Genomic DNA, 27,507 nt, shown 5'->3' with positions numbered 1-27,507 from the left:
GGTGGCTGCTCTGCAAATGTCCTTTATGGATACTCCAGCAAACAGCGCCGCTGATGCTGAGACTGACCTTGTGGAATGTGCCTTCACCTGTCCTTGTAAAGGTTTGCCTGCCGCCTGGTGGCAGAACCGGATCGCACTAGTTATCCATCTAGATATCCCTTGTTTTGACAAAGGAAATCCTTTCCTTGGGGCTCCGAAAGCCACAAACAGTTGGGGTGTCTTTCGAAATCCAGCTGTGCGTTGTAGATAGAATTTCAAACATCTCTGAACGTCCAGAGAATGAAGTGTCCTCTCAGCCTGGGTTGAAGGCCGAGGAAAAAAAGATTTCAAAATCACTGGCTCGTTAAGATGAAAGTCCGTCGGTACCTTCGGAATGAACTTGGGGTTCATCCGCAGGATAACTGTATCATTCTTGAACTGTAAGAAGGGTTCTTTGATGGTTAAAGCCTGAAGCTCTCCTACTCTCCTTGCAGAGGTGAGTGCCAAGAGAAGCGCCACTTTCCATGATAGGAACTTCAGGTCCGCCTTATGTACTGGCTCAAATGGCGGTCTCATTAGCTGGGCCAGGACCACATTCAAGTGCCACACCGGAGGTGGGGGCCTAACTGGCGGGAAAACTCTAAACAGTCCTTTCAAGAATTGTTTGATTACTCTCGCTGATAAAAGAGAGGGGCCCGATCTTGTTCTCCTATACCTGGAAATAGCTGCCAAGTGGACCTTGATAGAAGCATGAGCCAGACCTGCTTGTGCCAATGAAAGAATATAAGGTAACAGTTGATGCGGAGCTGATGAGAAAGGATGAACATTCTCCCTCTGACACCACAAATGGAACCTCTTCCATTTCGCTTTATATGTCTTATTAGTGCTAGGGGCTCGTGCCTGTGCCAAGATGGTCCTGCATTCCTCTGGGATGTTTAAATCCTTAAACTCTCTGTATTCAGGAGCCAAGCCGCCAACTGAAGCGAGCTCGGGTTCGGGTGAAGAACTTGGCCGTTGTACATAGAGAGCAGTGTCAGTTTGGGTTGCAGATGAATGGGCGGTGTCTCTGATAGAAGAAGAAGCTCCGTGTACCAAAATTGGCGAGCCCAGGCAGGCGCTATTAGTATCATCCTGCACCTGTCCATCTTGAGTTTCTTGAGGACTCGAGGAATTAGGGGAAATGGCGGAAAGGCGTAAACAAACGCGCCTGACCATGACATCGAAAGGGCATTCCCCAGTGATCCTCGATGGTGTTCCCTGCTTGCGTAACACCGGCATTTCTTGTTCCCCGGTGTTGCAAACAGGTCGATCGCTGGGGTCCCCCAACGGGAGAAGATGTCCTTGATCACTGCGTCCTCCAATTCCCACTCGTGCGAGACTGCTCTCAGGCGGCTTAGCGTATCTGCCTTCGTGTTGCATACTCCTGGAAGGTGTTCTGCTACGAGTGTGATGTTCTGCGCTATCGCCCATTCCCACAGTATTTGGGCTTCCTGTGAAAGCAGTGGCGATCTTGTGCCTCCCTGCTTGTTGACGTAATGCATTGCGGTGGTGTTGTCCGTCCGCACCAGGATTGCTGAATCTGTAATCCTCGGGAGGAAAGCCAACATTGCCAGTCGAATAGCTCTTAGCTCCAGAACGTTGATATGTAGATGACGTTCTTCCGGAGTCCAGTGACCACTGACCTGGAGGTCTTGCATGACCGCTCCCCAACCTTGAAGAGAAGCGTCCGTGGTAATGACCTGAGGAGCCCTTGCAGCCTTGAAACTGAGTCCCACAGTGAGGTGAGATCTTTTCATCCACCATGAAACCGACCGTTTCATCCGCTGGGTTACCGTCACCCTGTCGTCGAACGAACCTTCCACTTGTCTCCACTGAAGGTCCAGCTCCTCCTGCAGGGGGCGCATTCGCAGCCTGCAATGCGGAATCAATTGAATACAGGATGAAATCGACCCTAGAAGAGATTTGTACATCCTGACCGTCATCCAACTTCTCTTTTGGCAACGGGTGGCTGACGATATGAGTTTCATCTGTCTCTCTTCCGATGGGAAGGCTTTGCACTCCTGAGTATTGAGTATCGCTCCCAAGAACTTCACCGTGCTTGCAGGTTGAAGAACTGACTTTTCCTTGTTGAGTTGTAAACCCAGGTGAATAAAGAGGTTCAAGCACGTGTCCACTGCCCTTGATGCCTCTTGCAAGCTTGGGGCCTTCAGCAGCCAGTCGTCTAAGTACGGGAATACTTCTAGCGACTGTCTCCTCAGAAATGCTGCTACCGGTGCCAGCACCTTTGTGAATATCCGAGGAGCGGACTTTAATCCAAATGGGAGCACCATGAACTGGAAGTGACTCTTGCCTACTGTAAAGCGAAGGAAACGTCTGTGAGCTGGATGGATCGGGATATGAAAATAGGCATCTTCCAGGTCTAATGTTGCCATGTAGTCGCCCGGGTTCAATAGGCGCAATATGTCCTGGAGTGAAATCATTCGAAACGATAGTTTCGTGAGATAGGTGTTGAGCTCCCTCAAGTCCAGGATAGGACGCCACTTCTGTTTTGTCTTTCGGATCAGAAAAAATCTGGAATAGAAACCTTCTCCCCTTTGTGATAGGGGAACACGCTGGATCGCCCCTTTTTGAAGCATTTGTTGAGCTTCCTCTTGAAGAAGGTTCAGATGGTCGGAAGTAGTGGCGTGGGGAGCTCTTGTAGGTGGAAAGTCCTGGAATTCTAGAGTATGCCCATTCCGGATGATATTTAATACCCACTGATCCGATGTAATCTCTTCCCAGCTGCTCAGATGTTGTGATATCCTGCCGCCCACTGGAGATCCCAGAAGCGGAGGAACAGTTGGCAGAGTCGGGAGGCCGCTATTGACGCTTGCCAGCGTCCTTGCCCTGACGCCCCTGTCGTCCACGAGCGTTCTGGCGAGAGAAAGACTGGGATTGCGACTGCCGCTGATAGTATTGATTGCCGTACTGTGGCCTGTAAGACTGCGACTGCTGTGAATATCGCTGTTGCTGATAACCTCCTCTAGGTGAAGAGAAACCTCTTCCTCGTGCTCCACGGAAGGGTGTTTTCCTATATTGCAGGTTCCCCAGAGCCCTTGCTGTCTCCGTGTCCTTCTTTATACCCTGTAGGGTCTCGTCGACATGTTTCCCAAACAACATGTCCCCATCGAAGGGCAAATCCAAAATCCTATTCTGGACCTCTGGCCGGAAGTATGTAGCTCTCAGCCATCCTTGTCGCCGAAGAACCGCTGCACTGCCTAGGGCACGGAAAGAGGTGGTGGCGATGTCCATCGCGCAATCAATCATCTCTGAAGAGGAACGTTGTCCCTCTTCCAGAAGTTTCTGTGCTTCCGCCTTCTGGTCATCCGCTAGCAGATTCACATAGTGTGCCACATCACTCCACATCTGGCGGTCGTACCTTGCTAGGATCGCCAAGGCATTCGCCGCTCTGACCAGCAAGCTAGCCATTGACGAAAAACGCTTCCCAGCGTTGTCCAACCTTCTACCCTCCTTATCCGGCGGAGTCGTGAGGGTGGCCGAAGGATTTCGCGATTTCTTCTGTGCCGCCTGCGATATGACCGAGTCAGGTCTAGGTTGTCCAATCAAACAGGCGGGACTGTCATCCGGAGCTTTGTACTTCTTCTCCAAGCGCGGAAGAGTTGGAATGACCGTCGCTGGGGTCTGCATCACTTTCTTCCCTTCCTCCCATATGTGCTCCACAATGGGAATCGAGCGCACGGCCTTACGGTATGCCTCCTTGAAATCGTATAAAAAACAATCCGTAGATGTTGTAGGCATCGCTAACTTAAAACGCGCTGTGGCTCTTTCCATCAGGCTGAAGAAACCTCCTACATCAGCCGGAGGCGAGTCAACCGGGTCTGGCACTGGTGAAGCCGGATCCGGAGCTATATACTGGTTCCATTCACTGTCCTGGTCATGATCTTGGTTTTGCCCCGTTTCATCCTCATCCGAGGTATCCACTTGGACTTGCTGAGGATATGCCCTCTCATGTTCTTCCTGTGCAGGCCGTACTGACTCTGCTGCCACCGCCTGCGGTTGAACCTGTGCTTGACCTTCCACAGGTTGCGACCCTTTCTTGCTCCTATACTCCTCCAGCATCGCCCTTAAGTCTGTCAAAAGACTCATAGGCATCGTCACCATACCCTGCTGTGGTTGGGTATCTTGGTATGCAACCTGTCTTTCTGGCCGCTGTGCCTTCTGATAGTAATATTCCTCATCCAAATCCGAATCATGGTATTTCAGATTCAATTGAGATGGACTGTAAGCATCCCCATACATCTCATTTTCCTCTTCTGAGTAGTCATCCTCATCCAACCAAAGGGGTGGAGGTAATGATGGTACTTTCCTAGGAGAAGTCATATCTGGGGTTATCCTCCTCCTTCTGCTGTTTTCTGGCGCTCCTGTCGTCAACGGCGTCGAAAACAAATCCACCGTTTCCTTGTTCTGAATCGTCGTCGACGGGTCCGTCGACGAGAGTCCCTTCACCGTCGACGGCATCGTCGACGGAACCCTCATCGTCGCCGGGTCCACCGTCGACGGCCTCGTCGACGGCACCGTCGACGGGTTCATCGTCGACAAGTTCATCGTCAACGGGCTCGTCGACGGAGCTGTCGTCGTCGACGGGCTCGTCGTCCTCGTCGACGGGATCGTCGTCATCGAGATTGCCACCGTCGACGGAATAGTCATCGTCGACGGGATGGTCTTAGTCGACGTGGTGGTAACCGTCGACGTGGTCATCGTCGACGACGCCGTCGTCGATCCGGTCTTCGTCGACGGAATCGACATCGAGGTCCTCGTCGACGCTCTCGTCGTCGTCCTCGTCGTCGCTGGGTGGCTCGTCGACGACTGAGGAGACAAAATCACCTCAGATGTTTTAGAGTCCGTTTTGACCCCTGTAGAGGCCTCTACAGTCGGTTTCTTGACGGACTTGGCTACTTTAACCTGGTGGGAAGGCCCAGCCGAGCTCTCATCCAGTTTAGCCTTTTGCACCTGCATTGCCTGCCTTTCCCTCTCCTTTACACTCACGTGAGGAGATTCGATAGGCCCTGGCTTGCCAGACCTATCAGAGGTCACACGCACAGCCTTTAAGGGGGGTTCAGTTGAAGTGTCCACAGACGATCCGCCCCTCTTCAATGAAGTTTTCGAAGATGTTGATCTGGCATCTTCCTCATCACCAGAAATTACTTCATCCTTCCTTTCCAACTTCCTGAGCCACAGAAGCAGCCGTCCTTCACGATCACGGAGGGTTTTAACAGACATTCTCCTGCATATACTACACTTATCAACCTTATGGTCCGGGTATAGACAGTAAATACAGTCTTGATGTTGATCCTCTGTATAAAGTCGTTTTTTGCCACAAGTGGCACAAGACCTGAAAAGGCTCTTCTTTTCCTTATCAGCCATGACAAAGCTGAAAGAAATCCTCAAAGAAAAACTGTTTAAACAGTACCTCAAGTTGAAGTTAGAGCAGAGCTCTAAGGAGACTCCCTGTCACCAACGAAGCGGTAGAAAATCTAAGGCTCTGAGCTTTCTCAGGAAGGTTCTACAGGGTGAGGCTGATCTGATTGGTTGCTAAGGGGACTTTGGGTCCTTTTACATAATGACAGCAATAGGCTGCAAAAGATAATGAGGCCTAGGCCTAATTTTTTTTACCTTTTTACACCTATTAGGGTGTATTTACCTAGGTATATATATATATATATTTTATTACCGAGGCTCCCATTCCGACGACGGGGAAAGATACAAGCAATGGGAATCTATGAAAGTTCCAATACTGGAGTAAAGATTGTTTTTCCTCACGCTCGTAGTTAATTTTTTTTTACCTTTCAAAGTAGTTTTTCTTTCAACAAAGACAGCTTGTTCGAATTTATATGGGCAACCAATGCCCACCAAAGCTCAAATCCCCTCACCTTTTTGATTGAAAATCAAGAATAATCATGACCACAAACTTCTAGGGCGTATAAGATTTGATATATTGAATTTATAACTGCACTGACAAATATTCTAACTTTGCCAGTTACGTATAATCTGGATTTTCCAAGAGTCATTACCAGAAAAAAGAGTGGAGTATTCTACTGTTTTCCTTTCTGATTTATTACAACAGCAAACAGCAGACAGATAAGGAAAATGCTACTTACCAGTATGCATCTGTTCTTGGCATGTAGGGCTGCAGAACCACACACTTTGCATTAGATCACCATCTGGTGGTGGGCCCGGATGATTACACTTTGTTTTTGTATAGGAAGAGTCTTTTGTCACTTGGATGACTCCTCCCTTAGACCGTAGTGCGCATGGGCATCCACTCCATCTCCAGATTGTTTTCGCCATGTAGGGCAGATGATGTAGTTGTACTAGTATAGATAAAGATGACCATGTGTTGTGTATCTAAATAAGATAATACTGGAGCAGATATAGGTAGCCAGGGAGGCGGGTAGGCGTGTGTGGTTCTGCAGCCCTACATGCCAAGAACAGATGCATACTGGTAAGTAGCATTTTCCGTTCAAGGCATATGGGCTGCAGACCACACACCTTGCATAGATTGCATAGCAGTTTCTCTCTTAGCGTCGACCACCCGTATCTGCTGCAGTAGTTTGAAATAATGTCTTAAGTACAGCCTGGCCCACACTTGCTTGTTGTTTTGCCTGAACATCTACACAGTAGTGTTTTGTAAATGTGTGCGGAGTAGACCATGTAGCTGCTTTGCATATGTCATCTAATGGTATATTTCCTAGGAATGCCATAGATGCTCCTAACTTACGGGTAGAATGAGCCCTTGGGGGAATAGATAAAGTGTGTTTTGCTTTTTGGTAACAAATTTGAATGCACTTAACAATCCACCTAGCAATGCCTGGTTTTGAACAACCGTTTGTGGTTGAGGGAAAAATACTGGTAACTCAATAGACTGACTGATATGGAACAGTGAAATGACTTTTGGCAGAAACTTTGGGATATGTTGTAAGAACTACTTTATTATGGTGTAGTTGCATAAATGGTTCTTGAATTGTTAATGCTTGTATCTCACTTACTCTCCTAAGTGAGGTAACAGCTACTAGAAAAGCAACTTTCCATGTAAGGAATTGTAATTCACACTTATTTAATGGTTCGAAAGGAGGACCCATAAGTCTGGTGAGAACAATGTTTAAATTCCACACTGGAGATAGTGGTATTCTGGGAGGAATTATTCTTTTATGTCCTTCCATGAAAGCTTTAATTGCAGGGACTCTAAATAAAGACAGATGTTGTCTGTTTTGGAGATATGCTGCTATAGCTGCAAGATGTAACCTAATTGAGGAGTACACTAAGTTAGCTCTTTGCAGATGTAAGAGGTAAAATATGATGTTCTGTATAGAAGCATCCAGAGGGTTGATGTTATTAGAGCAATACACAACGAACCGCTTCCACTTTGCTGCATAACATGCTCTAGTTGTAGGTTGTCTTGCTTCCTTTATAACTTCCATGCATTCATTAGGCAAGTTTAGATATCCAAATTCTAAGACCTCAGGAGCCAAATCGCTAGATTGAGCCTGGATGCATGATCTCTCCATGGTTCTGTGTTAGCAGATGTGGGGAGAGTTTTAGTTTGTGATGTGGTACTACTGAGATCTCTAGTAGTGTGGTGTACCACGGCTGTCTTGCCCACGTTGGTGCTATGAGAATCAACGTTAGAGAATGTTGCTGTAGCTTGTGTACCACTAATGGAATTAGTGGGAGAGGCGGAAAAGCGTACGCAAATCTGTTCGACCAATTCATCCATACCGCATTGCCTTTGGACAATGGGTATCTAGCAGTGAAGCTTGGGCATTTGGAATTTTGGTGAGACGCAAACAGATCTAGGTCTGGTTGTCTCCACTTTTGAAAGAATGGTTGAAGAACTTGATGATGAAGTTCCCATTCATGTATCTGTTGTCTTTGACAACTCAACAGATCTGCCACCTGATTGTGAAATCCTGGTATATGCTCTGCTACAGAAAAATGTTCTGAGGAATACCCCACCTCCATATGCTCTGCGCCAGCTGGGAGAGCTGTAGGGAGTGTGTTCCTCCTTGCTTTTGAATGTAGTACATCGCTGTCATGTTGTCCGTCCGGACTAGTACAGCCTTGTTTGACAGGTAATGCTGAAAAGATTTTAAAGCTAGAAAAATCACTAGTAACGCCAGATTTACGTGGAGTTGCTTTTGTTGCATTGTCCATGTACCTTGTACTGTGTGCGTTGTTAAATGTGCTCCCCATCCAGTGAGAGCTGCGTTTGTAGTTAGTATTGTTTGTGGAACAGGTTCTATAAACGGACAGCCCTTGGAAAGGTTTTTGGTGTTAAACCATTGCAAAGAGCGATATGTCCGTTCGTCTACCACCACCAGATCTGTTATTTGTTGTTGAGCCTGATTCCACTGCTTTGCTAAGCATTCTTGTATGGGGCGCATTTGTAGTCTTGCATAAGGCACTATGAAAATGCAAGATGCCATCATTCCTATTAGTTGCATGAACACTTGAGCTGGTAGTGAGTGTTGTGGCTGAAATCTTTTGATGAGATTGTGCATATTTTGTATCCTTGCTGGGTTGGGACACGCTATTGCTTTGCACATATCTATTGTTGCCCCTAGATACTGCTGAGATAGGGATGGCTGAAGAGGTGACTTTTTTTGATTTATTGTGAACCCAAACTTGTGCAACAAGCACACTGTCTGATGCGTGTGCTGTACACATTGGCTGTATGACTTGGATTTTATTAACCAGTCGTCTAGGTATGGAAAGACATTAATGTTTTTCCTTCTTAAGTGTGCTGCCACTACAGCTAGACACTTTGTGAACACTCGAGGTGCTGGAGTTCCTCCGAAGGGAAGCACTTTGAATTCATAATGCTGACCTTGTAGTACAAACCGTAGGTACTTTCTGTGGGATTGATGAATGGGAATGTGGAAGTAGGCGTCCTTAAGATCTAGTGTGGCAAGGAAGTCGCCTTTCCTTAGTAACGGTAGAACTTGTTGTAGTGTGACCATATGAAAGTGATCCGATTGTATGTACCGGTTTAAAGTTCTCAGATCTAGGAAAGGTCTGAGTGTTTCGTCCCTCTTGTGTATGAGAAAATATAGCGAATACACCCCTGTGTTTTGATGTTGTATTGGGACTAATTCTATTGCATTCTTCTGCAGCAGAGATTGTACTTCTCTGAAGAGTATGAGATGTTCTTCTGACATGGGACGCTGTCTGGGTGGTATTGTTGGAGGAGTGGACGTGAGCTCTATACAATACCCTGACTGAATTATTTGTCTCACCCAACTGTCTGTGGTGATGGAATTCCAGACAGGTGGGAACTGTTGTAGTCTCCCCCCAACAGGAGTGGAATGATCGGGAGGGAGTGGAGGGAATTCACTGTTTAGGAGTGGAGGAAGAGCGGTTGTTGTTGCCTCTGCCCCTACCTCTAGGATTGTTAGCCCTATATCCTCCTCTATAATATCCTCTATTGGTTGAGGATTGGGTGGGTGCCTTGTAGGAAGAAGACGAGGTGGTATCTGTTTGAAAACTCTTGGATGCGCCTCTATATGAGGAGCGACGAAAGGACCCTCTGGGTGTTTGCGTTTGTAAAGCTCCCATGGATTTTGAAGTATCCGTGTCTTTTTTCATTTTTTCTAAGGCATTATCAACTGTGGGACCAAACAGGTGTTGCTGGTCAAAGAGTTGATTGAGTATGCTGACTTCTACCTCTGGTTTGAAACCAGAAATCCTTAACCAAGCATGTCTTCTTAAAAGCACACCTGTGTTTACTGTTCTTGAGGCTGTGTCTGTAGTAGCTAAAGCACATCATATTAAGGTATTAGCAATGACTTTACCTTCTTCTATTATATCAGCAGCTCTGTTTTGATGGCAGATGTTGAGTAAGTGATTCTAGCTCATCGTAGTGGGCACGATCATATCTTGCTAATAACGCTTGTGTATTAGCAATTCTCCAAACATTGGCTGCTTGTGAGATGGTGCGCTTCCCAGAAGCATCTAAAAATTTAGACTCTTTATCAGGGGGTGGAGCATCCCCTGTTGTCTGTGAGTTTGCTCTTTTTCAGGCATTTGAAGCTACTAACTAGTCTAATGGCAACTGGCCCTTGATGTATGCTGGGTCAGATGGAGCTGCTTTATATTTCTTTTCTAACCTTGGGTTAATTACTCTTGCCCTAACAGGATCTTTGAACACCTCTGGTGCATGTTTTACTACCCCTTTAAGTATTGGTAATATGGTTGTAGTTTTGTGTGATTGAAGCAATGTATCCATGAGAAAATCCTCCTCTACTGGATCAGTGTGCATATCTACACCATGAAGAACAATTGTTACTTACCTGTAAATAGGTGGTTCTCCAGTATTGGTGTCTTTCATAGATACACATGCTTGAATATTCCCCGAAGTGGGAGTCCCACGGTACATAAAAATAGCAATAAATGCTAAACAAATATATGTATGTGAGAACATAACATAAGAAAAAATTAGAAGTAAATACATAACTGAAACCTCTAAAAATTCCTCCATAGGAATTCACGATAGAGAGAGAAAACACTTGTAAAATATCACTGTCATTATGTTAGTCCAAACTACAGCCAATCAGGCGCCAGCACCCTCTAGAACCTTCTCCTCAGAAGCTCAAGCACTCAGATTTTCGTAGTACCAAAGTGACCCAGAGTGCATGAGGAGAAGAGAACCTCCGAGGGGAGGAGAGTGGGTCGCATGTGGATCTATAAAAGACACCAATACTGGAGAACCACCTGTTTACAGGTAAGCAACAATTGTTCTTCCCCAGTATTAGGAGTGTCTTTCATAGATTCACATGCTTGAATAGAGTATAGAGCAGTAACCTCCAATGATATTGCTAAGCACAGCATGGAAAAGCTCGAAGACAGTAATACAGTCATGGAAGCTTAAATAGCAATCATTGAAAAAATATAAAGGAGGAGGGAACAGAGGCTCACTTTATTTGAAAAGATGACGAAGTACTGCCTGTCACACTGCAGTCTCCACCTCATTGATGGCGTCCAAGCAGTAATGCTTGGTGAAGGTGTGCCTGCTGGACCATGTCGCTGCACAGCAAACAGGGAGGTGGCTGAAGACATAGCCCTTGTAGAATGAGCCTTCACCGAAGACTGCAAAGGCTTGCCAGCCTGTTGATGGCAGAAGGCAATGGCCGAAGAAATCCAACGGGCAATCATTGGTTTGGTAACTGGATGCCCCTTATGCAGTCGTTCATAAGCAATGAACAGTTGGTCGGACCTGCGGAAGGAGGCAGTTCTGCTAATGTATAATTTGAGGCATCGTTTGATGTCCAAGGAATGCAATCGCTGCTCAGCCTGAGACTTTGGCTCAGCAAAGAAAGTTTTCAAGAACACAGGTTCATTTAGATGGAAGTCCGTAGGCACCTTAGGTAGGAAAGATGGGTTGGTGCGAAGATAAGACGGAATGAATTGAAGATAAGACGGTTTGATAGTAAAGGCGTGGAGGTCACTCACACGACGAGATGAGGTCAGAGCAAGAAGAAGAAGAACCTTCCAGGTGAGGAACTGAATGTCCGCCCTATGGATGGGCTCAAATGGTGATTTCATAAGTTGCGACAAGACAACATTGAGATGCCACAGTGGAGGAGGGCGCCGAATAGGTGGGAACTTCCAGAAAAGCCCTTTGAAAAACTGCCGGATAATTCTGGACGAGCAGTGGGAGGAAGAGCCATCTTGTCGGAAGCAAGAGATTGCAGCTAGGAAAACTCTCAAGGTAGCATGCGAGAGTCCAGATTGAGCTAGACTCAAAAAGAACGGAGGAAGCTGCTCCGGAGTAGAATGGATTGGATGGACATTTGCTGCCATGCACCAATGACAAAATCTCTTCCACTTGAGTTTGTACGTTTTGAGGGTAGACGGAGCCCTAGCATGAGCGAGGATCTCTCTGCAGTCTTGCGCGATATTTATGTTTGCGAACTCAAGGTGCTCAGGTTCCATGCCGACAATTGTGGAGTGGATGGATCCGGATGGCAAACCTGGCCCCTGTCCGTCGTCAGGAGGTCTGGCCGAGGATGAAGAGGAATGGGCTCGCACTGGGACAGAAGGAGCAACTCCGAGAACCACGCCTGTCTGGGCCATCGAGGGGCGATCAGTAGGATGTGGTAGGGCTGCCTCCGCATCTTCCACAGCACCTGTGGCACTAACGAGATCGGCGGAAAGGCGTAAGCGAATATATCGCACTAATCGATCAAAAGGGCATTCCCGCACGATCCGGGTGCGGATGCCAACTTGCGTAGGACGGGCATTTCCGATTCTCTGGTGTCGCAAAGAGGTCTAGAGATGGGCGACCCAATCGGTGAAACACAAGATCCAGAGTCGGTTGATGCAGCTCCCATTCGTGTGTCGACGATGTGGACCTGCTGAGGGAGTCTGCCAGGATGTTTGAAACGCCTGCAGATGCACTGCCGTCAAGGTTATCTGATGACGGAGAGCCCAATCCCAAATCGACTGAGCCAGTCGAGACAAGCGTTGAGACTTGGTCTCTCCCTGTTTGTTCACATAGTGCATGCTGGTGGTATTGTCCGTTTGAATAAGCACTGACTCCCCTTGAACTACAGGAAGAAACGACTTGAGTGCCAGAAAGATCGCCATCAACTCTAACCTGTTGATATGCCAAGAGCGTTGGGGTGGAGACCATTTGCCCTTGATGGAGAGGCATTGAAGATGAGCACCCCAGCTATCCAGAGAGGCGTCCATTGTGAGCGTGAGATCTGGCGGGTTGACTAGGAAGGATGTTCCAGTCGCCAGGTTGGTCGGCTGTGCCCACCAGCACAGACCTTTTCTCATGCGAGCTGTAACGGCCACCAGGTCGTTGAAAGATCCGGAGACCTGACGCCACTGTACATCCATTTCCTCTTGAATGGGACAGGTCCGCAGTCTGCAATGTGGGATCAGTGCAATACAAGATGATGCCATCCCCAGAAATGACTTTAATAACTGGACAGAAACGGACTGCCTTGATCAAATGAGAAACACCAGGCGGAGGATTTTCTGTTGTCGTTCGTGTGAAACGAACACCTTTGAAAGCATTGTGTCTAAGATCGCTCCCAAGAAATTCCTGGTTTGCGCTGGTGCAAACTGTGACTTGTCGACATTGATGGCCAAGCCGAGGGATTGAAACACTTTGACAAAGACGAGTGTCTTGGCTCAGTTGATGGCGTGATTGAGACTTGAGGAGGCAATCGTCCAAGTATGGAAAAATTTGGACGACTCGGAGGCGTAGGCGAGCCACCACAGGAGCCAACACCTTCGTGAACACACAAGGGGTGGATTTGAGTCCGAAAGGCAACACCTTGAACTGATAATGTGTCTGCCCCACCATGAAGCGCAGGTACTTTCAATGCTGTTGGAGACCTAGGACATGAGAGTATGCGTCCTGAAGGTCTATGGTGGTCATGAAATCCCCGCTGGCCAGAAGACGCAGGATCTCCAGTAGTGTCAGCATGCAGAAAGATTGGCTCTTTAGGTATCTGTTGAGAGCCCTCAAATCCAGAATTGGTCGCCAATCTCCCGTCTTCTTGAGTATGAGGAAGCAACAAGAGTAAAACCCCTCTCCTCTCTGAGACACTGGAACCACTCCGACTGCACCTTTCTGAACAAGAAGACTAACTTGATGGTAAAGCTCCTTGAGATGGGGAGGAGGCGGGGCAGACGTGGGAGTATGAGGAGGAATCTTGACGAACTCTAAGGTATGACCTTTCAAGACAATGTCCAAAACCCAGCAGTCTGAGGTTATGGAAGACCACTGAGAATAAAACAGAGATTCAACCTCCACCACTTTGGGGATGACAAAAGTCATTGGGGTTTGGGAGTGGATCCCCGTTAGGACGACTTTCCCCTATAGGGCTTTGAGGACTGTTGTCGATTTGACTGCTGTTGGTTGGAAGAGTAACGTTGGTTGCTCTGATTGTAGGAGAGATATTGAGATTGTCCTCCTCGAAAAGTGGAAGAAGTGCCGCGTCCGCGTGCACCCTGAAATGGCTGCTTCCGAAATTGCAAAGTACCCAGTGATTTAGCCCCATCAAGTGTCCTTCTTAATGGACTCTAGAGCTTTGTCTATGTGTGACCCAAACAGCGATTCACCATCATATGGCATATCAAGGTTCCTGGATTAAACTTCCTGCCGGAGTGAGGTGGCCTTCAACCAACCCTGGCGTTGTAAGGCAGCCGCACCAGCAAGCTGGCGGAAACCAGTGCCCGCAATATCGACTGCGCAGTCAATCATCTCTTCAGATGCTCTTTGTCCGTCCTGGAGGATTTGCAGAGCGTCCGCTTTGGAAGCGTCAGGGATGAGGTCGACTAGGGCAGATATGTCGACCACATCTGCCGGTCGTAGCGGCCCAAGATGGCTAAGGCATTCGCTGCCCGTACTGTAGTGGAAGCCATGGTGGAGAATTTTCGTCCAATGGAGTCTAGGTGCAGACCTTCTCTATCTGGAGGTGTGGTGATTGGAGACGCTGGATTACGGGTCCGACGCTGTGCTCCTTGAGTTACAACCGAATCCGGCTTAGGTGAACCAGGCATGCTGGGGAACAAGTTGGTGCCTTATATTTCTTCTCAAGGCGCGGCATTTGGGCAGGTAACGAATTTGGAGCCTGCATGAGTTTAACTCCCTCCTTCCATATAAAATCGATTATTGGAATCGTGTGGACTTGTTTGAAAGGCTGATTCTTGAAATCGTAGAGGAAACAATCCTCCTCTCTCTGTGTCCTTGGTAATTTAAAGCGCTGAGCCACTCGATCCATCAACAGATGAATACTGGCAATATCAACTGGAGGGGAATCCCCAGATTCTCCTGGCGGAGGGGAGGGTTTCTGCATTTGGTAGTCATCCCACTCTGCCATGCCGGTTGCGGCATCATCATTATCCGTACCATCGTTGACCTCTCCGTCCTTCCGTTCTGGAATCGCCTCATCATCCGAATCCTGTGGATACACAGTTGTGTGAATCTTGACCGACGTTTGAACCTGGGGTGAAGACGTCGGTGGCAAAGTTGGCGGAACAGACGGCGACTGCGACAGCTCCGCAGCAGGTGATGGTCTAGGAGTACCTAGTGGCGTTGGTGGAAAACGCTGGTTGTAGTCGTCCAGCAGATGCTGGAGATTTGAAATCAAAGACAAAGGCAAAGTAGCCATTGGAACTTGGATGAACTGTTCCTCAGCTTGAGACTCCTGGTCGCATGTTTAGGTGTGGAAACACGCTGTGAGGCAGCAGAAGACGCCTGAGAGCCAGGTCTCATGGGCGCAGCAGTAGTAGGAGCTGGTGGTGACACCACAGAGGCCAAAGGCAGGGCCAGTTTCTTCTTTTTTAGAAAAGAAGGCATATCCTGCACACTACCACGCTTAGAGGCTGCAGTGGAGGGTCCAGATTGAAAACTCTCAGCATCAGACAGAGCTGAATCCTTGTCTTTAAGACGTTGGAGCCAAAGGAGGGACGGCCTTCTCTGTCCTTTAGAGTCTTGTTAGAAAAGGTTCTACAAAACTTGCAGCTGCCAACTTCATGCTCAGGGTAGAGACAATAAATACATTTCTTGTGGGGGTCCTCTTTAAAAAGACGCAACTTCCCACAAGAAGAGCAAGGTCGGAATAAAGACTTCTTACTTCACATGATGAAAGTTCAGGAAACAAGAAGCTGTTTAGGAAAAAAACTGAGTAGAGCTCAGGGAGACTCCCTTCACACGACGTGCGGTATAAAATCTGAGGGCTTGAGCTTCTGAGGAGAAGGTTCTAGAGGGTGCTGGCGCCTGATTGGCTGTAGTTTGGTTAACATAATGACAGTGATATGTTACAAGAGTTTTCTCTCTCTATCATGCATTCCTATGGAGGAATTATTTTAGAGGTTTCAGTTATGTATTTACTTCTAATTTTTTCTCACGTTATGTTCTCACATTCATATATTTTTTAGCATTTAGTGCTATTTTTATATACCGTGGGACTCCCACTTCGACGACGGGGGATTTTCAAGCATGTGAATCTATGAAAGACAACCCTAATACTGGAGAAATGAGGCTGCCCTATGAATAAGCTGTGCAAACCCTATTGCGTCATCTGGAGGAGATGGCCTAGAGGGGTATGTCTTATCTTGTGGAAGATCTGGAGCATCTGGTGCGTTATAATCTTCCCAGGGATCATCTGATGGACCAGTAATATCATCTGGTTGATAATCTTGTATCCCCTCTGAATAATTATCATCACCATCATCTGCTGGTACAAAGCTGTGTGTGGAAGATGGTGAGCGTGAAGGGGAAACATGAATCTGTTCTGTCTCAGGTTCTGGAGAAGGCATTCTCATTGGAGAAGTCTGAGCATTTTTTTTAAGAGGAACTGGAGGTAACCTGGGAGGGTCCAGTTTCCTTTTCTCAGGCAGTGTAGCGATATGTCCAGTTTTCGGATTGATAAGAAGAGTCTTTTGTCTTGCATCTGGTTTAAAAAGCTTTCTTTAGAAATACCCTTCTTCGGCACCGACTTATCTTGGTGTTTAGAAGGTTTAACACTGTCTATTATAGCCTTTGGCGTAAGTTTAGGTGTAGATTCCGAAGGTTTAACATTAAGATCCTTTTTGGTAGGATCAGATTTTTTCGGATCCGGAATCTTCGGTCTCGGATCGACATGTTTAGGCGCTGATGTGTGTTTCAGTGCCGAACTTTGTTTCGGATCAACTTTTCTTGGTACCAAAGTTTGTTCTGGGTGGATAATTTTCGGTATGGAGCTGGTCTTCGGCTCTACCGATCTCGGCACCAAGGGTTGTCTGTGTGCCGAAATTATTTTTGGTTTGTTGAGACGGATAGGCTGACTCGAGCCCGAGCAGCCTAGAGGCTTTTTGATGTTTTTCTTCGCCGGGCCCGAAGGCGGGGCTTCTGAAGTCTTTGGTCGGTGTGTACCCGGACCCGAAGGTGGGGGTGGAACCGAAGCCTGGTCTGGTGTGGGGGTATGATAAGGGTCGACGATCTTACTCACGCCCTGCTGCCCAGCTGATAGAAGATCATCATCTTCTGATTGTGGCTCGGCTCCTGAAGCTGGATCTTCTGCTTCGGAGGCGACATCATCTTCGTGTTGTTCTTCGGATTCTAGATTGATTGGAGTTTAGTCTATAATGAGATCAGGTGTCTATGATGAGGACTTCTCCATTGCTCTTCGAGCTCGACGATCTCGAATGGTCTTTTTGGTCCGGAACGAGGCACAGGCGTGGCAATCTCGGCTCTCGTGCTCTGGGGACAAGCACAGATTGCACAACTTATGTAGGTCAGAGTGGGGGAATGTGTGTCCACACTTGCATTTCTTGAAAGGTGTCCTTTCCATTAGCTAGAGGCCTCGTGGCGCAGTTGGGCCAGCCGGCCCGGACGAGCGCCGGAATTGAGAATTTGCAGAGTTCTTCGACGCAGGACTGGAAATCTGGATCTAGGACGATATCGAAGATAAGCTGTTGACATGTGAATTCGAAAGGCAATCAGTAACGGGACCGTTGATAAACACATCCGAGCCAGATGGCAGAAAAACCAATCTGGAGATGGAGTGGATGCCCATGTGCACTACGGACTAAGGGAGGAGTCATCCAACAGACAAAAGACTCTTCCTATACAAAAACAAAGTGTAATCATACGGGTTTACCACCAGATGGTGATCTAATGCAAAGTGTGTGGTCTGCAGCCCATATGCCTCGAACACAAAAAAACAGAGAAAGAAAAAACACACTACTTATCACTCCCTGATGCTGAGACTACCAATGTAGGCAACATCAGTGTCCCATTAGCACAGTATAAATAGGCTCCTCATAGTTTATAACATCTTAATGGCTGCTAGTCAGATAAGTGAATTTGGTTTTATCACTTTACAATTGTTAACTTCCCCGGTAGTAGCATGTCAAGAGGTTCTCGTCTCACTTGCATTCTTGTGCTCACTGAGCAGTAGACCTGTGGTCCAATGCCAACTCAGTCAGGATTCCAAGCACCATTTGCCCTCTGGGTGCTAGAACTGGAGTGGGATCTGGGAGTGCCCCTAGGACGAGGAGGTCTACAGGTATTGATCCACCCTTGGAGAAGATCAGTCCTGAAGGGTATCTTGGAGAGCAGTAGGGCAAGAACAGTAGCAAACCAGGGGAATTCTACAACTTACTTGCAGTTAAGTTAGTAAAAGGGTTTAGGGGGTTAGGGAGAGGACAGTCTTTAATTGACCAAGAGGCATGTTCCACAAGCTGCCCTGCACCCTGAACACAGAGTTGTGCAAAAGAGTCTGAGATTGAACAATGTGTTTATACACAAGCTAAATGAGAAGGGAGAGCTGCAGCAGAGGTATCCTGCTAAAAGGGCCTTTACAAACCTTTACAAATCTGTTTAGCCTTTAGAGATGCTGATAAAAGGAGTTTTATAATCTACGTGAAGAGGTCCTAACCCAGAAGTGGGAGTTGCTGTGGCTCCCAAACCGCAAAGCATGCAAAATGTCTGACAGCCACTAGATTAACTTAATGGTCAGTCCTACCCTGGGTCGCTGTGAAGTACTGATCCCAGAGAAAATGGTAAGAGGTGGCGGGCTGGCTGTCCAACATCACAGATGACAAGAACACATCAGGACTCTGGAGGGTTCCATGAGAACAGAGATTCACCAAGGTGCATGCAAACATTTAGACAGATTGCTACTGCCCATGGGGAATATCTAGGCATTAAACTGTTAAAATTGAGAAGTTGGGGGTGAGGTGGAGCATTCAAAGTGAAGGGCAGCCTTAGGTGAGACAGTAAGTGCAAAGTGAAGGTGAGGAGGTATCACTAGCCTAGAAATTATGGCAGACAGTTAGGTGTAGGCACTAGTCACACATTTCCATAAGGTGTGGTTCTATTTTAGAGAGCACAGGGCATAGAGAGCTTGTTTGGATATCAGACTAGCAGTGTTGCATACCATTCCTGCTGGACATTAGCAGACACTGAGTAGTGCGTGAACAGTCGGTGAAGGGTCTAAATTAGATTTTTGGTGGTGGGAGACTTTAAGCTTGTGGCATGTACAGAGTTGAATGTTAAAAGATATTGGGGCCGAAGGAAATCTGTAGAAAGAAGACCTGATTGTATTTGGCATAGAGGCATTTGTCTCAGTGTTTTCTGTCTAGGTGTTATGGAGCTAAATAATTGTAACAGAGTTCCGACTGGTGTGAATGGTGCAATCATCTTTCTATTTTGAGAGGATGAATATGACGCTAAAGAGGGTGACAGCCTCCAGGGGGGTGCTGGTGTGATTGAGACCGTGTTGGAAGACCTTGTCAGATTTGGTATACTTTATGACTCATTCAGAAAATACATTTTGCTGTGGTTAGATTTAATGTGACTGTTTATTGGCTAGTAGTAGGTGTGGCTTTTTATGGGAAATGTGCTGTTGAAGTATTATTGGTGGTAGAGTATGGGTTGAAAGTGGCATGGCTGGTGGCAGGCTAGGGTGACTGAGGTGTTGAGAATCCTAGAAGTTATTTTGGGTTCAGGCAATTATATTTATACAAATCAAATAGGCCGGCTGAGCAATCATATCTTTTGAAGAAAAATTGAGTCCTAAATCCCAGACTAAAGCATCTCACTTAGAAAAAAATATCAAAGTGGGGAGATGCAGGTGCGAAATGGTGGGAGGGGCGTTATTTGCATAGCACTGGCCAGAGTGGTTCTTGAGCATTTTCCTACGAAGCCAAAGGCACTTAACAGTGCTGTTTTAAAGTACTATTTGTTTTTTGGGGGAGTCACCAACTTTTTTTTAATTACTGCAGTTGTTCACAGAGATTAGTTATTAGTTATTTACATTAGAGGATCTAGTGACCATCAGTGTTGCTTTTTTTGTAGCTATGAAAAATGACAAGTTAACCTGAAGACAAATCTAAGCAGAACAGTCAACAGCAAATTCATACAGCATACCGCTACAGTCTGTATGCATACTATCATGGTTTTTATCATAGTAATTAATATAGCTAATTAATAGACGCTGAGATTAAAATTACTCTTGCTATTAATCTGCCCTTAACCTAAGATCTTAACAAAGCATCACTTAACATCATTCAAACTGCACTTGAGAGCAGATATGAAAAGCAGCCCATGAGACCCCAAAATACCTCTAATTCAAAAGAGTAGGAGGAAGCATATCATTAGTGTAGATCTGCGACTTGCCAGAAGCCTAATCAAATTGCAAATTAAGTCCAACGTCTGTGGGACAACACAAAAAAATATTTTTCCCTCGCTAGATCCAAGTTTCTGGAAGAAATTTACACTTCACAGTGCTTATATCTAATGGTCTTTCGTACAATTGTCAATAATTAATCAAGCATGCAATTCTATTGTCTTGGGAGACAGCTCCATCACCTAAAAAGAGTAAGTAATTCGAGACAGCTGAAGACTTAGCTTAATTTACAAAATAAGAGCATTAAGGAGACTCCTTCTGCTGACCATTAACAGAAGTGTTTAATTAAACTTGAACAGAAGTACTTCTTGGAAATCAAAAGGTTTCCCGCTATTAACTTCAAAAGAGAAGGAACCAGCATCCAAAAGTGATACACTGGAACTCAGTAGAAAAATGCATTGATTAAAACAGATCAAGATGGTTAAAATAAGATAAATAAACATGCACTAGGCACTCTCCAATGGAGGAGAAGATGTTCCTTCCTTACAAGAACACTCACAGCAGGCTTTTGAGGAGTTGTCTCTTGGCTAGAACATACACTTCTATTAATTTCCAAAGGCAAAGGAGCTGTGAAGTACCCTGAACAAAAAGCAGTCAACACCGATGTCCTCACCTGATGAAGTACTTCGAGAGTGACAGGATAGAAGAGATTTTCAACGATGATCCTAATTACAGGACTTTGACCAGGCAGCAATAGTCCTTCACTACCTGGGCCACCAGCAAGTGCCAGGCCTCCAGGCGGAACGGTTCCCACTGCATGCAAGGCAGCCTGGGCTCTCTACAAAAACAGAAAACATATAAAAGTCAAGTACATAACCATATCAACGTTACAACAATCGAAATACTAACATTGCTCACACTAGAACTCGCCTAATATAGTTCAAACTTACAATAATCCTGAAACTTGTATCACTGAGACGAGACACTGATATCATTGCATTTTGCATAGACTTGTAAAACAGATCTAATACTGGTCCTTAAAATAAAAAAACGCTGTTCCTTCCAGACATTTATTTTTGTATAAAACTAATGCATCCTCTACCAATAAACTCCTTTTAGTGAATTTGGGTGGGACGTAAATATGTTTCAGATATAAAGATCAAGCACAGATAGAAAAAAGGGCTATGAGGCCCCTCTACCAAGATGACCTAGCTAAATATAAAATATAACGGAAGAAATTCAACACCAACTGGAAAACAAAAGTCTGGTTTCCTCCATGGATTGGTAATGGCACAAACCCCTTGACCAAAGCTGTAGAGCCAGCATTCCTCCGACTCTGAGCAGATGGCTGCAAGCAGCAATGGATGTCTTCATCAACAATGGCCTACCTGAGGTGAAGGAATGATCCCATAAACACCGTAAAATATGGGAATACTGGCACGAATATTTCCCTGGGGAGGTTTCTCCATTACAGCTCTGGCGCTGTGCCCCTCTGGAATTCTACATGTTTATCACACAAAATATTAAATAGATCGATTTATTTAGAAATACATTCACAGCTCTAAACAAAACGATCTCAAATCAATAAATAACTATTTTGGTTCGTTGAACCATAGAAGTGCACAGAACATATGTTAAAATACATAGTAAAATAAACCAGAAAACTTTTGTAAACATCAACAAGCATTTGCAATGCAATAGGTCTCGCATTTGCAAGAGTTTGAGCTATTGGCATTGTAAATGACAGTGCCTTTTATTTCTGTTTTGAAAACCTGCAAGCAGTGCCTAAACACACACTTTGTACTTATAATCGTTGCTTACGAGAAGTAAGGCTGGCAGTAAAAGAGGCGCAGTTAATGCAAGCCTTGCTTCTCGTAAGCAACAACTATAAGTACACAGTGCGTGTTTAGGCACCGCTTGCAGGTTTTCAAAACATAAATAAAAGGCACTGTCATTTACAATGCCAATAGCTCAAACTCTCACAAATGCGAGACCTATTGCATAGCAAATGCTTTCTTTTTTTTAGTACCCGAGTCTAACACCGAGGGATCTGTGACCATCGAAGTCTTCTTAATGACAAAGCTGCAGTCCTTGCTGAGGTGTATGGTGCTCGCTGTGGGTGTAGTGCTGTTGTGACATTTTCAGGCTTGGGTTCTGGTGATGTGATTTAAATAAACAAGCACAGAGGAAAGAGGAAAGAGGAAAGGGTGGTAGTGAGGAGCCAAGAGAGAGCCCAGGACACGTGATGGAGTAATTGGGCCATTGTGGGGGGGTCAACCTTGGGACTGGCTTAAGACCTGGGGTTTAGTACTTCAGTCACAGATCCTTTAATTCTGATCCTATCACTACAACTCCTTAACTTTCAATGCTCAGGGTAGTAGCTCTGTCACTTTAAGAGGCTGGGCAGAAGACAGCAGACTACTTTGGCCCAAACCAACACAAACCCACTTGGAAAAAAATAAAAACACTACACTTGGCATGAAGAGGGAACCGTCAGTTAAACTTAACGTGGTCCTCCGTGACTTCATCTGGGGCACATCCCGGCATCGGCTAGCGCTGCCGAAACTGTTCCTGCCAACGGACAGGGGGGAATTGGCTGCCCCTTGCTTTGAAGACTACTACCTTGCCATGAAGCTACAGTGGATTGCCCACTGGTTGGCAGATAGGGGTGGGGAATCCACTGCCAGGGTTGAGCCGCCGTACTCTCTGAGCCGCGTCACCGCTCTTTCACCCACTGGTGCCGCCTGAGAAGCCCACTTCGCCGTTGCTGGCGGTCGTATACAAATGCTTTCGTAGAGCCCTATTCCTGACTCGTAAGGTGTTCCCATATGCGCCTGCTATACCCGTGGAGGGCTCCCCAGGGAGCAGGGGGGGGCTACCACTCACCCTTTGCTAGAACAGTGGGGAGAGGCAGATATTCGGACGCCGGGGGACTTATATAGAGACGGAGAGCTGGTGGCCTATGAAACGTCGATAACCGAAGACGGGTTACCGCCCGGGGGATTCCTTCTGCACCGCTCGCTGGTGACGAAAATGGCGGCTCGCTGGGGTGACATGGCGAAGGAGCCCACGCAACATCTCACTATGCAGTACCTGCACGTCATGGGGAGGGGTAGGCATCTGGTCCGTTGGTTCACAGCATCGATACGGGCGCACACAGAGATCAGCCTAGCCCCACTCACAGGCAAGTGGGAACGAGACATAGACAGGGTGCTAACTGATAAGGAGTGGGAGAGGCTGCTTAATAGCCCGGTGCGCATAACCCGAAACATGCGCCTTAGCCAGATACAACTCTTCATTGTCCATAGAGCATACCTCATCCCTGAGCTCATTAATAGGTACTTCCACGGATCAGACTCATCCTGCCCCAGGTGCGATGAGCTGGATGAAGGGCTGGTCCACCTCTTATGGAGCTGCCCCAGGCTGGGCATTTACTGGCACGTGATCTGTGGAGCGCTTAGGGCGTGCACTGGCCGAGTCATTCCCTACAGCTGGTCTGAGTACCTCCTGCACCAATTCAAGAGGAAACCCCAAGACAAGGCATCTTCCAGTTTTCTGGATCTGGGTTTAGTAGTGGCTAAGCGACTGCTCATGAGACGGTGGAAGGCGCGGAAACCACCAGCTGCGCAGGCGTGGGTATCCTCCCTTAGGGCGTGGGCGCAAGCGGAATGGATAGCCATACGGAGAGAGGAAACTATAGGGCATCGTAAGGAGCCCATGGCGGAACAGTGGGAACGCATGCTTAGCGCCCTATGCTTGCCGGAGGGGACAGATGTGCTGGATGCTGGAGCAGCCTAGATAGCTGCCCTGGGTGGACGGACACGCCGCGGGCTACTTCACTGTCAAGACTCGATGCCATACTAAGCCTTACTGTCTCTGGGCGCGCAGGCCTGAGATGCGCGCAGGCACATAGGCTCACACAAGATGATGCGCACTGAGGGGGGTGGGGGGGGGGGGGGGGGGCGGGGACGGGGGGGGGGAAGAGTTGCATGCACATGTGTATGAGTTTATGCCGCTATAGTTTAAATGTTTGCATACATGTTAGATTAATGTCATCTCTATACGTGACTACATGGTAGCGGGATTCACCCTGTAATTATGTCACTATGCCAGATTGGACTACCGGGCAGCTGTACTATGCTCCAGGAAGTTTCGGACTACATCTTGGATGTGCGTGCCAGGCCTACTGCACGTATCCCCACATGTGTTAACATAAGCATGGCTACATGATTGTACACCGCTCTGTTCTGTGATACCCTAATGCTGTACAGACGTGTCTGGTTTGCTAAGTTATGCTGACTAACTCTTGCACTGTACACTGAAATATAAAATGCTAATAAAATAGATTTGACAAAAAAAAGATACAGCCGTCAGTCACTGTTCATTGTTTTCTTTCCTCTGGCACAAGCCGCCAGGCTATTTGTTACAAGTTACTCCAAATACTTAGGTAAAAATACACATGGTATCAGAGAGTCTTACAAGAGCACCAATTGCTTGAACGGACACATTTATTTTTAGGTATAGAGAGATTACGTGATTTGCCCAGAATCGCAGGATGTGTGAGCCTTCCGTCAGACTTGAACCTCGTTTCCCCCAGGTTCTGAGCCTTGGGCTCAGTAGAAGAATGCTGCTATTGAGCAACATGCAGACAACTCAAAAGGCGATCCGACACAGAATGCTTCCACAATGGAAAATACCGGTGAGTTTGTGGTGTATGAATCACTCATTCACGGACTTGTAGTTAGTTTCTAGAAACGAAACGCAGTTTAATAGATGGTCAAATAGTGGTGCTACTCACCCCCGGGAATCAGTTATGACCCTCGTAAGAAGCTGCCAACACTGCATGTTAGGTTTCTGAGAAAAAAGTCCCCTTTCTCTTGTGCGCAGTGCACTGTGATGTCGCACACCAAGATCCTTAAACAACGACACTTCCTCGTGAACCCGAGCAGAATCAAGTTTTAAACTATGAAAATAAATACAGAAGTGTCTGGTACGGACAACACCAGGTCACTATTTCAAGCAACGTACACAACAGGAGATGGGCACCAGTGTGACGTTTCACGCGCTCTCTCCTCAACATACCACACCACACATTCCCTGCCTCAGAGAACATGCAACGGGCAAGGTTGCTAAATGCATACCTCAAGCCGTGGAGCTGCGCCCTTACGTGGCAAAAAAATGCCTGGAAACAAGGAGGCACTGCAGCTGCCGCCCTGCGTGCCGCTGCTCGCTCCCAAGGCAAAACGCTGTGGGAGTGAGCATTTCAAAAGAGTTGGGACATGCACCCACCTTTAGCCATTTGGTTGCTTTCATTACAGAAAGACACGCAAAGCCAATCCAATGCATAGGAGGAGTCAGACCCACACAGAGTAGAGACAAGAAGCCTCGCAGAGCAGCGCATGCGTGCGGATAGGCTGGACCTAAAAAGCATCCCTGGACACTAAAGAATCTTCCTGCTAAGACCATCCATAAAACAGCAAAAACCTGACAAAAGTCCTAAAATTGGGCTAAAAAGGGTCAGTTATGCCACCTAAGGAATCTCAGCTAGCAGGAACTTTTATAAGGCCCTGGGACAGAATATACTATTATTAAATTGCTGTTTGGAAATAATGATGATTAATAAATACATGTAACCAGATTTATACAAAAGTACATTAAAACTTTACTTTATGCACTTAATAAGGTTCATACGATTCCCATAATACATTGCATTACAGAATATTAAGAACATATGGATGAACATCTTGTTCGGTAATTGCTGCAAATTCGAAGCAAACTCAAAATTCAGCACTGCTTGGAAAACCTTTACTTTCCAAGCTACACAGAAAAGCAAAGCTTAGTTCATGGGTTCTAATTTTCAACAGTTTTTAAGACTGGGCAGTGAAGGTATCTCCATTGCTCAGTGTATAAAGTGCAGAAAAGGATAAAGTGCTTAGTGCTTTGGGATATAAGTCTATCACTGGGGCAAGGGGAACTGATGGGAACCAAGTGCCCTTTATAGGAAATGCTACCAGAAAGTGTATAGTATTTAAGCGTAATCTGGTCATCAGAAAAATATGCCACCCAAATGAAATTACTTGGAGATGCAGCGCAGGCTGCAATTTGGCATATGAGGAATCTTCTGCCACCCAAACTACGTTATTTGCCATATGGATTGTGTTATGTTGGAGATCGATCTTTCACCTTGGATACAGCTTCGACAGTGATTATCTGGCTTGAAAAAATATTCTGGGATACCTTAGGTATCAGAGCATCTCTAATAAATTAGAACCATGGTATATCTAGAGCCCTATCTGTAGTTAAACATTTGGCCAGCATTAATCTGCAAAAATGAGATTGTTAAACTCTCAACAAAAGTAAGAGTCTGCAATCAGATATGATCTTCTATGAATCCTACACTAAATTCTTTGTGACAAACGTTTGTATGGGTTGACTGTGGGACTGAAAGAAGCCTTCTCAAGAATTTGTTTTCTATAACTTGGAGGCAATTATTGTTGGAATAACCCCACATACCAGCACCAATTGAGGTGATAGGCACTCGTCTGTAAAAATGCACAGTAATCCTTTTGTAGGTTTATGCCCCAGCTTTTTACAAAACCTAAAGACTGAGTCAAAGTACCTTTGTAATTGTAGACTATAATGTTCAAGAGAAACTCCAGGCACACAGCACTGACAACACTAGGCTCCCGGAATACAGCCCTACTGAGGCTCAGACTTTGTTAGGGGATCTGGGTAGGGGGCATCTCCTGCATATATCGCACCTTAGTCAATAACACTCCCACCTCACTGGACAAGTGGAGGGATCAATGGGTAGAGCGGGTGGGCCCCTTGGACTGACGCCATGCCCTCATGGCACCCAAGACAATCAAAGCCTCTGCCAAACTTAGGCTAATCCAACTATACTACCTACATGCTGCCTACCTCACTCCACTGCGGCTCCATTGGGCAGGCTTACGCCGGGACGTGTCATGCGCAAGGTGTGGCCAGACCCCGGCAGACTTTTTCATGTGGTCTGATCCTGTCCCAACCTGGAGAGATTTTGGGGGGCCATTGAGGAAGAGCTTACAGAGGTCCTAGGATGGGTGGTTCCCCATGACCCACGCCACTCCCTATTAGGGATCACGGATGGGCTGGATGGCTCCAGAAACAACATATTTTACAACATAGCCATGACTGTATCCAAGCGCGACATAGCGGCGGCATGGAAATGTCCCGATCCACCGGCCTTGGGGAAGTGGCGTAGGGGATTGGATTGGTGTGCAACCCAAGAAAAAGCACTGTACATGGCACGAAGATGCCCTAAGAAATACCGTAGGGTTTGGGGTAAATGGCTGGGCATTGTGGAAGCTTTTGAGTGATTTGCTAAACCATTTTGCTGATGTGAATCTCAAGGGGTGTG

At 46.6% G+C, this 27,507-nt stretch overlaps 1 protein-coding gene across 1 annotated transcript in view; it reads right to left on the bottom strand.

Moving 5' to 3' along the window:
• PTBP3 (polypyrimidine tract binding protein 3) overlaps window positions 1-27,507 on the bottom strand; it is a 627,347-nt gene that overhangs the window by 379,777 nt on the left and 220,063 nt on the right. Inside the window, exon 4 of the mRNA XM_086962058.1 lies at window positions 20,782-20,946. Coding sequence (XP_086818184.1) covers window positions 20,782-20,946 — 165 coding nt within the window. The remainder of the gene's footprint in view (window positions 1-20,781; window positions 20,947-27,507) is intronic.

Source organism: Lissotriton vulgaris, chromosome 3_1, assembly GCF_964263255.1.
Source record: "Lissotriton vulgaris chromosome 3_1, aLisVul1.2, whole genome shotgun sequence".
NCBI lineage: Eukaryota > Metazoa > Chordata > Amphibia > Caudata > Salamandridae > Lissotriton > Lissotriton vulgaris.
This window is presented reverse-complemented; position numbering and strand designations above follow the sequence as displayed.